At 38.9% G+C, this 11,247-nt stretch overlaps 1 protein-coding gene across 1 annotated transcript; it reads right to left on the reverse strand.

The window, feature by feature from the left end:
• Window positions 1-385: 385 nt before the first annotated feature.
• On the reverse strand, window positions 386-8,371 carry gnat1 (guanine nucleotide binding protein (G protein), alpha transducing activity polypeptide 1). The gene is made up of 9 exons (XM_079841554.1): window positions 7,662-8,371; window positions 5,108-5,150; window positions 4,830-4,971; window positions 4,329-4,486; window positions 2,871-2,999; window positions 2,569-2,698; window positions 2,304-2,457; window positions 1,239-1,450; window positions 386-1,130 (listed from the first exon to the last, which is right to left on the reverse strand). The coding sequence occupies exons 1-8, from the start codon at window positions 7,765-7,767 to the stop codon at window positions 1,260-1,262; spliced, it is 1,053 nt and encodes a 350-aa protein (XP_079697680.1). The 5' UTR covers window positions 7,768-8,371; the 3' UTR covers window positions 386-1,130; window positions 1,239-1,259.
• Between the last annotated feature and the right edge of the window lie 2,876 nt (window positions 8,372-11,247).

An 11,247-nucleotide genomic window follows, 5' to 3' on the forward strand; every position in this document is an offset into this window, starting at 1 on the left:
CTACTGCTCCGGAAAAACAAACTCCATCCACTGTTTCCTTAACGCTTGATTATTTGGAAAGCGGAACAAGGTTATCTTTCCCTCACAACCAAAAACACACTTCTTTAGTGACTACAGAAATATTTGGAACAGAAATACTCCGTCAAACGAAATTTTGGCCATGTTTAGCATGAGAATCCAACTCTTTAACAGTGTAAATAAGTCAGAATGCATGAAATGGAATTAGACCCCCCCTCCTTAATATAATCAATATATATAAATAAAATATTAATATATTATGTAAGCGTATAATCATCCCACCATTGTGGCTTATGCTAAAGCCTGTATTTTCTCTGGATTGGATTGAAGCTGTTCATTCTGCCATACACTTAAAGGACAAACTCATCAGGTTCAGTCTTTTCTACAGAAGCTTTATTCATTCAGTTTACATTTACATGGTTGTTTATGGTTTCGCAGTCAGTTGTGCCACTGTTGTAATTTAATAAATGCACTCAAACATCGTTCTTTGTCTCACAGCTACACCGGAGCTAAGCGTCTTATTGAAATATTATTACAAGCTATCCTTTCATCAAAGTTGTCCATCTTGCATAAAGATTCTGTTCATGGGACATAACATGATATAACTCCTCTGTAAATAACACAGAACTTCCAGGATCCCAGTAAAGTGTTCTCAATCAGCTTAATAGTATAAACCTTACACAGTTAGTAACTGCTAGAACATATAACTGACTTCATAATGTGCTCTTGCAAAACGTTATGCTGAAGTGCATATGCAGGTGTTTCAGAAGTTTACTTATTTGGTTTGCAGCTGCATGTAGTTGCAAATCTACAGGAGAGATCACTGCGAAAACTAATAGGGCCAAACACCCTCATAAGAGCCAGTTCTTCAAACAGGGTAATGCTGCATGTGTTGTTATATATGACTTGCTGCTATGAATATGCATTAGGCTCTGATATTTCATTAAATGCAGTGTTTAATCAAATGTAGATCCCAACCGCAACAATCTAATGCAATCAATTCAATTCCCTTGTGTGTGTGCGTGTGTGTGCATTGGAGAATTCCTCATTACCCAGGGAGGAAAACGAGGAGGGGCAATGGGTCAGTGTTGTGTGTTGTTCATTTAGCCATTCTGTAAAAGAAGAAAGAATTATGAACGTATGGAAATTGTACTGTAATTTGATATGCTATAACAACACAATACAATACTCTTAATATATTCTATTCCTTTTAGTTTCACCTCTTCCCACAAATGGCTTGTTTAGAAGAGACCGCAGTCTTTGAGATTTTCTTTGATGATAATGTCTGTTACGGCGTCGAACACAAACTTGACGTTCTCTGTGTCTGTGGCACAGGTCATGTGGGAGTAGACTTCTTTGATGTCTCGTCGCAAGTTCAGATCTAAGAACTGGAGCTTGATGTAGTTACCAGCGTCCTCGAAGGTATTGGGACCTAAGAGAGGCGCATGCATTATAATTTTAGCATAGAAATAGTAGCCTAATTTTGACATTTGATTCTTAATGGTTAGTTAAAATTGACATTAAAACATCATTTAAGAACCTGTATGTTAAAGGTGCACTATGTAACTTTTCCATCTTCTAGAGGTCGCCAGTTCAAAATAACGGCGTTGCTTGATGACGGCAAGTTTGAGTGCAGAATCCTGGGACATGTGGTCTTCACATCACAGCCGGTGGAAAAGAAGCGGGATAGGACTCGGGCAGAAATCATGTTTATGGATGCGATTATTAATGTTACTGTAGTATGAAGCAGAGCAGGAGCGAGTGTTGTGGAGCTGAGCATGGCCGCTGGAGCGATTTGTTAATAAGAAGAGCGGCGGGACTTTTATTATGACACAGTCGCCGGTGCCACTTCCGGTTTTCCGGTCATGAGTATGAGGTAACGCAGCTCTGTTTATCATATTAGATACATCTGAGTGTGTTGAAAATGAAGTTATGACGTCCCTCTGTGTGTTCTCTCAGCGGCTACTATGACACTTGTTCACACTGCAGTGAGATTAAAGCGTTTCTGCTAAATAAAACCGGAAACCGAGGGTAATGCAGATATGATGCAATTGACAGGCGACTCCCTCACACGTCCCGGTTCCTTGGTTAAAATAGCAATTTCTCATGATTTACAAATAGTTGGAACCATTTGGGATATTGTAAGTTCTCAACTGAACAAAATATATAACACTGGCCTAGTGGTTTTTGGATATTTTACTGAAAAAATGTTACAAAGTGCACCTTTAAAGAATCAAACTTCTATTTTGGTTTCTGGTTATATTGATGCTGTTTTGAGGTCTCACCATCATAATCAGGGAAGCACATGCTCAGGTGAGCTTTCTTGATCTTCTCCACAAAGACATCCTTCTTGTTGAGGAAGAGTACAATGGATGTGGTGGCGAAGTAACGGTGGTTACAGATGCTGTTGAACAGGTGGAGACTCTCGTGCATTCGGTTCTTTGGTTGAAAGGGCAGGAAAAACGGGTTCTGTTACTAAAATGCACCAAAGTAATACTGTAGTTCATGTAAAGTTGGGCTTTCATTCTTGGACCACAAACGGCAACCTACCACTTCATCATCCTCCACCAGCACCATGTCGTATGCGCTCAGTGCAGCGATGAAGATGATACAGGTCACACCCTCAAAGCAATGGATCCATTTCTTCCTCTCTGAGCGCTGACCGCCCACATCAAACATCCTGCAGACCAAGAACATCGGTTAATATGGCATTAGTGTCTATTCAGTTGTTCTTGAAACTTTTACATTGATACACTTTTTTTCCCCTTTTATTCTTGAGATGATGGTGGTCATTTCATGCCATTGTTGTCATTGAGAAGGGTCTTTGTATTTTAGGTGATTGTTTTGTGTACCTGAAGTTGAGATCCTTGAGGCCGAACTGGGTCTCGATGATACCGGTGGTCTTTACTCTTGATCGCAGGACGTCCTGTTCAGTAGGGACAAAGCCAGGCTTGACCAACCTCTCCAGGTCACACAGATAGCTTGGAGTAAGAGAATCAATCAAATGTTTTCCTCAAAGGGATAGTTCACCCAAAAAGAAACATTCTGTCATTATTTACTCACCCTCATGTTGTTCCAAACATGTAGGACTTTGTTCATTTTCAGATTTTTTTTTTTTTTTTGATGAAATCCGAAAGCTTTCTGTCCCTCCATAGACAGCTATGCAACTATCACTTTGACACTTCAAAAAGTTAATAAAGAGATCGTAAAACTAATCCATATGAATCGAGAGGTTTAGTCCAAATTTTCTGAAGAGACTCGATCGCTTTTTATGATGTACAGATTGAATTATGGCTTTTATCACATATAAACATTGATCAACTCGCACATTAGTTATGATAAACGGAAGCTCAAGCATGTTCGCTTGACGTGCGAGAACTAATGAGGTTTATTCTTGTATTACGCAGCACGTTTGAGCTTCCTCAAGAACCAATGAGGTTCATTCTCATGTTAAGCAGCACGTTTGGGCTTTCGCAAGAACCAATGAGGTTCATTCTCGTGTTAAGCAGCACGTTTGGGCTTTCGCAAGAACCAATGAGGTTCATTCTCATGTTAAGCAGTACGTTTGGGCTTTCGCAAGAACAAATGAGGTTCATTCTCGTGTTAAGCAGCATGTTTGTGCTTCCGCAAGAACCAATGAGGTTCATTCTCGTGTTAAGCAGCACGTTTGGGCTTTCGCAAGAACAAATGAGGTTCATTCTCGTGTTAAGCAGCACGTTTGGGCTTTCGCAAGAACAAATGAGGTTCATTCTCGTGTTAAGCAGCATGTTTGTGCTTCCGCAAGAACCAATGAGGTTCATTGTCATGTTACGCAGCACGTTTGAGCTTCCTCAAGAACCAATGAGGTTCATTCTCATGTGTTACACATTACATTTGAGCTTCCGCAAGAGGCTTGTTCTCGCATGTCATGCAGGTTTGGTTAAGCTTCTCTTTTTATGTTCGCTGATCCATGTTTTTATGTGAATAAAAGCCTAAATTCAATCTGTTCATCATATAAAGAAATCAAATCTCTTCAGAAATTAAGGATTAAAAGCTCCATTCATATGGATTAGTTTTACGATCTCTTTATTAACTTTTTGAAGTGGTAGTTGTATAGCTGTCTATCGAGGGACCAAAAGTTCTCAGATTTCTTCACAAAAGATCTTCATTTGTGTTCTGAAAATGAACAAAATTCTTACGGGTTTGGAACGACATGAGGGTGACTAATAAATGACAACATTTTCCCTTTAATATTTCAAATATAATTTGATAATGTACATTAAAGCCTTGCTAACTGATATTTAATGCTTTAAAAGACTAGGGGTACATACTATCCGGCCGAGTCATTGAGCTGGTATTCAGAGGCTCTATCAAAGCACGCCTGGATGCCCGTGTCCTTCCACAACCTCAGGATGATGTCTGCCAGCTCCTTGGGCATGCTGCCTTCCTCGATGGTGTCTGCTAAGTGCATCAGCTTCCTTCCATCATCCTGCAACAAACAGGTATAAACCGTTGTATCTAAAGGTATTGAAGCATTAGCTGGTACATAAATGTCTTGAACGTGAGGAAGTGAGAGCTCAGTGATTTCAAATCCTGTATAATCCTTCATGATTGGATAGTCTTTCTTTTAATAGTCTCTTTCAGATCATTCATGACCTCTTCTAATAGTTCAATTTGATAAATTCTTCAGTTTTTACAGATTTTTTATGGGTATACAACCTGAAATAACCTACGTGTACGATAGGATAATCATTCAGTACTTTGGTTACCATACCATTACCATACTTTAACCTATTAATTTCTATAAATGACTAATGAATGCTGTAGAGCACCTGTGCAGCAGCATCTCCATAAGAAATGTTGAGCGTGGTCATGGCCCTCACAATGGCCAGGATAGACTGCAGGGTGTTGCTGTAGATGATGACAATGAACTCCATCATCTCTTCAAGGGTATAACCATCTTGGTGAATAATTCTGTGATGGAAAATATTTGACAGTTAATTGACAATGTTATGAAGTGGTTATGGTACAAAAGAGCATAGAATGTGAATCATTATGTAATCCAATTCTTTGTATTATCATACAGTACTTTTGTTTCCTCAGCACTTACTTCATCTGTTTGACAATTGTGCTTTTCCCCGACTCACCAGCACCTGAAAGGAAAATAGTAAGGGATTAAGGATTATTACACACACACATTCATGAATATGTGGTTTACCGGGACTGTCCATTGTCGTAATGGTTTTTATACTGTACAAACCGTATATTCTATCCCCCTACACTAACCCTACCTCCACTACACAAAACTTTTGGCATTTTTTGGGGGGAAAAAACAAACACCTAGTATGTTTTTTTAAAAGCCATTTTGGTTTAGGAGGACACAAGTTTACGTTGTACTATCCATGTCATTATACACATTTGTGTCCTCATAAACCACATATACCTGTACAGGCACGCACACACACACACACAAACAAACACAGACACACCATTTCAACAGACACATTTCACAAAGAAAAAAAAATAATGCACAGAAATTTGCTTGACTTTTGCTAGGGTCATTTCCAGATTGTATTAGTAGACTGTTCAAGTTATGCTTTTAGAGGAAGAAACAAACATAATGAGACCGAAGTTATGAGACAAACTCTATCAGTGTTTTGAAAGTATAATTAATAGTTAATGTGCTTAATAATGAATAGACTGATTTGACGGTAAGATTCTCAGTGTTGCATTCGGTCAAAGTACATGTGACTTGGTTACTGTTTTTTTTAATCCGTCTACATGAATACAGAGACCCAGAAACCCCTTCCCCCACCCCCCAAGCTAGATTCTCGGCCAATCCAGGGACCCCCAATGTTAGAACAGGAGGACTTTTCTATATTTTCATTTAAACGTTAACATATACCACACTTATATGTGTATATATATATAGTGCTGTCAATCGGTATACGTTTTTAATGTATTTTATAATGTAACAATTTCACATTTAATCTCAGAAAAAAACATATAGACAGACAGTATATTTTAAATATTTGTTTAATGGCATCTTTTTATTAATGAAGGCCAGTATCACTGATACTAATACAGCTGATGTCTCAATGAAATAGATGTTTCCACCAATTTTAAACATTAATTATAGCCATTCAACATTACAGTGTAATTGAAAGCTATCATTTTGTAATTTTTTTACATTTAACATTTTTTAACACTCGATTCTGTCTGTACTCATGATACTTCGCGAGTGTGTGTGTGTGACAACTATCACTGACAGCGCTTTCTCTTTTGTCTTGTCCTGCTTGAATGGTTCAAAAGAATTTCCATGAATAAGAAGAGTGTGATCATATAATGTAACACTTGCCAAAGAATGACAGAAAAAACGGATATGGTGTTAATTGCATTCAATATTTTTAACGTGTTAAAATGGGAAAAATTATTTGCATGCGTTAACGCTGACAGGATTAATATAAATTGTGAAAACTCTGAATTTGAAGATCAAAGTAAATTGTACTTGATTTGTCTTCCAGGAAACATTGTTTCTTCTGAAGAGCAGTAATGAAAATGTTATATTTAAACAAAATTTGGATCAAATTTCATCCTGTTCAAAAGTTCTCACCCCCTGGCTCTTAATGCATCTTGTTTTCTTCTGGAGCATCAGAGAATGTTTTAACCTTTTTTAATAGTTGTGTTTGAGTCCCTCAATTGTCCTCAGTGTGAAAAGATGGATCTCAAAATCATACAGTCATTGTTGGAAAGAGTTCCAAAAACTGAAGAATTTGCAGAACATTGAAGAACAAGAACATTGGGCAGTTGAACTGCTCAGGAGAAACAAGGGACTCAAGAACAACCAAAAAACAGCCGTGGATCATCCAGGTAACAACACACAGTATTGAGAATCAATGGTAGGCTACATAAACTTTAAAACAGTGTCATTTTTATAAATTATAGATTATATTTAGGACAGTACTAAATACATTCTGTAAGAGGTGTGTGAACTTTTGAGCAGGACTGTAATACGTATTTTTAACAAAATGTTGTACAGTATACATCCGGTTGAAAACCACAGATCTACATTGAGCCAGTGTTCTGAGGGGAAAACCCCAGTGGACCACTGCGATTTGTCAAACTGTAGATGTTTGTTTGGAACAGTCCCACATTAATATTTGATTTATTTTGGCATGCATAAGTGAATTAATGCTGGAATATATCCTCATTCTCTCTTTGTCTGTGTTTATCTTTTGGTGGATTACATTAAGAGGATTGAGGCTTATTATTCTTGTCTTAAGCTTGATGTCCCATAACCCTGACCCACATCACTTCACGGACAAAGACACAGGCAGTTATGAATGTAAATAATATAGATATTGAGATGTAGAGGCTTTTATAAACCCTTCGGTCAATTTTGAGTCCTCAGTTTAATTAGCTCCACTTTGGTTTGAATTTCAGTAAGTTAGTTTTTGTCTTTAAATATTTAACACTCCTTTCATATCACAAAAAAGTATTAATAAAACATAAAATGTCATGCAGTCATTGCCTGTTTATTCTGACGTTTTAAACGGGAAGGCTACACAATGAATCTGCAATATACCATTTTCCAAATCTAGCAAATGAGCTGTTCTTCATGTTTTGGCTTGGAGAATCATGTGAGTCCCCTCATGCGTTGTTACCTAGCAGCAGAAGTTTGACGGTCCTGGCATCTTTCTCGGCGTCCTCTTTCAGCTTCTTCTCTAGCTCCCTGGAGTGCTTCTCCTCGCTGCTCGCCCCGGCCCCCATACTGACTCTTGATTAGGGAAAAGAAGTCCTTCTGGATGACCACTCGCTTGCCCAGAGGCCTCCAGGTGCCGTTAACGATACAGCTCACACCTCAACTGGATCTTGGTGATCTGATGAATTGTTTTGAGTCTAAGAGGGATTTTGGGGATGTCTCTGACCACCTGGGTTGGTGGGGCCAATGAAGAACAAGGACAGAAGGCATTCAAAGCGTGGAGAGGTCATCGAACCTCAGACTTAAGGAGAAGGTGCTGTGCTCAGCAAAAGGCGTTAAGCTGACCAGCGTCTTCACGAGCACATTAAAAAGGACTGTGAGAGTGGTAGAATGTGACATTACGAATGTTACAATTGTTGGTCATCAAACGGCGCATGCGTTATGCTAGCCAAGAAAAGGCAGAAGAAGACTTGGATTGGATATGTTGCCTGCCATAATGGATTTTTATCTTCTAAAATATGCTTGACATCATGAAAGCATATGGCCTACATTTTTGGCTTTTTCAAAATAGCCACAAAGGCTATTTTAAAGGCTTTTTGTTGTCTTGTTTTTAATAAAACAACAGAATGTGAAGGTGTTCTGCAATCTCCACGAGTAATTCTAATCTCGTCTTCCCACTGTAGTCATCAAAATCAGTTTGCATTTTCCATCTAGTGAACAGGGTGTGCAGCACAGCGTTTAAAGAGCTTTAGTCTTTTACCTGACAGCTCATTGACCCCAATCTGAAGATTGATACATTTTAATCCACAGGCATCACAGGTGACAGAGACAAAGAGACAGGAACACTTTCTTTGATGCACTACATTAGTAGCAATGCATTTAAGAGCTGTAAGAACCATTTATGCAAGTAATGTTTAATTATTATGGGTTATAAAATGTGCTCGCGTATTAGTGTTAATGGGACATTCTTAGGAACTGGTGCAATTTATGCAAAATTTTTGTCCTCATGACTAGTTATAATTAACAGGACAATGAGCATTACAAAGTAAACCAAGATAATATCAAATAATGTTATGCAAAAAGATTTTTGAAATAAAGCCATAAGTGTCCCCCACCCACCCAAACTTTTGAGAATTTGCGTGTCGCAATTACATTATGCTACATAAAGTTACAGTAAAAAAAGAACAGTTTTTAAAAAAAAAGTGATCATTGGTTACACTTTATTTGGTAACACTATTTTACAGTGTCATTGTTACATATGTTACAATGTACTTAGCATAGTAATAACAGTAAATTATGCATAATTACATGCAACTAACCCCCAGCCTATCCTACCATAACCCTATAAGTACATCTAATAACAACGATACCTTAAAATAAAGTAACCCTTGGGCCCAATCATACACCCGGTGCGACGCAAGTACATTTTTTGCTAGTTTCAGCCTGATGCAGTTATCATTTTCATGTCCAGCGCCATGTTGTTTCACTAGCACATGCATTCGTGCCCATCTGTTCACCCATGGGGCGTGCTGGTCTGAAAACTAGGTGTGTTCAGGCTATTTTGAGGCAACTGAAAACGACTGCGCCATTGACCAACAAAAACTGGCCTAAAGTCAATAGTGCAGTATTTTTTGTGTTATTTAAAGGGCGTTTTAGTAATATGCGCCAAGAGGAAGGGTGTACAATGTACATACACTCTACTTATCCCAGGTGATACCCAACATTCAAAGTTTAAAGCAAAGGGAGATATTTGCTTTTAAAGAAATCAGTTTCTAAGAACTACAGCAAACGGCCAGTAGGCGACTACAGACATTCCTCCAGGGTTGGTGACATCACCAGGCTCAATATTTACATAAACCCCTCCTCCGAGAATATTAAATAAGGGGGGGTGAGGCCATTTTGTATCGCGGCGCTGTTGTGGTATAGTAGGCTGGAGTGTTGTTGCAGCGATGCCGAGGAAACGCTGTTATTTTCATCCGGATTGCAGGTCTGGGGTACTTGCTCTGTTCAGCCTTCCTTGGGACGGGGGTGCGTTGCAGAGCGTTTAACATACAGCATGTTATATGCACGTGTGTTTGAGTCAGCGGGGAATCAGGCGCGCGCAGGGCTCCCTGCAGAGGAGATCTAACATCTAAGCACATCTAACAGAGGAAAACATCCACCGTCTTCGCGATTTCAATGCCAGATTTGCACAACGTCAGCTGCGTGAAAAAAACACTGCCGGTGCGTGGATGCACGACGCGCGCGCTGCACATTTCACGGTGGACAACACAAACTTCCACAAACTTCGCGAGTTCAATACAGGATATGCACAACGGCTTGTCCTGAAAGCTGGATTTACAAACAGAAGCTGTTTACGGGCCACAACCTGTAAGTCTGATTTATTTTTCATCGATGTGTTTTCCTGTAATAGGTTGTAGCAAGGAAGTAAACAGATGACAACGCTGTTCTGCAAACCAGTCTGTTAAATGCTCATTCATACTTAACGTTATCCGACGAACACCTAACGTTACAAACACTAACGTTAAAATCTCAACAGCGAACCTGGCATTAATGTAAATGATTCTTTGATTAGAGCTTTTATGTATTGTTTATCTACAGGCATGCTAAACATGGTTCTGTGTGTGATTTGGCTAACTTACTAGTTAAAGCCAGTGTTTAGTGTTCGTTTTGGGTTAGTTCTTGCGACAGATATTTGGCTATAATCGTTCTAAAAATACAAAAGTGCCATTCAGTAGCGATCACTATAGATCCGCAGTCTTTCCTCTTGAGGACTGAACAGGTTCTGCTCGATCATCTTCATTCAAATGTTCTGGGTCTGATTCGGGCTCATATGGTTTTATTGACGCCGTTGTTTCTATGACCAAAGCACAGCCTCCGGTAAGGGGCGTGACGTTTCCGACAAACGTACACTAGGCGGTTAGCGAATCACAACACACTGGGCCAGCTAACCAATCAGAGCCCACTGCGTATTTTTGAGGGACTGGCTTCATACAACCCGGAAAGCATCAGACCGTTTTACAAGGAGGGACAGAGCAGTGTAGAATAAAGGTCAAATATATGACAAATAAGGCAATTTTTTTTAAAACGAAGCATGAACACATGTTACAGTGCACCCCACAAACACAATCAAGCCTTCAAAAGAATGTGTTTTACCACCCCTTTAAAAATAAAAGAATTACATTGTAAAAGATTATTATTGTGTACATAAAGATAAAAATGCCTACATATCATAATGGATAGTATTTGCATGTATCAGATTTACCTATTTGCTTGCAGTATAATGACAAATAAAAAATTGGCTACTTATTTAACCAATCGGGGCAATACACAAATGTATTTAAACTATTCCGCCATGTAAATAGCGAATCCGCCATGGTGCAAGCGCAACTGGCTTTTAAAGGGAATGGGCACTGTAAAAAATCCAACTCACAAAAATGTAGGCTAATGATTATGTTTGAGTTAACTGGACAATTAAATGCAAAAAAGTTGGCTTAACCAGTGAAAAGAAGTTGGTTCAACAATTGTTGGACCAACCTAGTATTAAT

The sequence above is a fragment of the Gobio gobio genome (assembly GCF_949357685.1).
Source record: "Gobio gobio genome assembly, chromosome: 17".
Taxonomy (NCBI): Eukaryota; Metazoa; Chordata; class Actinopteri; order Cypriniformes; family Gobionidae; genus Gobio; species Gobio gobio.

Excerpts from the sequence above, each read along its gene's own strand:
- gnat1 (XM_079841554.1), bottom strand. The coding sequence starts at position 7,767 with ATGGGGGCCGGGGCGAGCAGCGAGGAGAAGCACTCCAGGGAGCTAGAG. Across the intron at positions 4,487-4,829 it reads ATGGAGATGCTGCTGCACAG|GATGATGGAAGGAAGCTGAT; the intron begins GTGCTCTACAGC and ends TGTTTGTTGCAG. Across the intron at positions 2,458-2,568 it reads TGGTGGAGGATGATGAAGTG|AACCGAATGCACGAGAGTCT; the intron begins GTAGGTTGCCGT and ends TTTCAACCAAAG.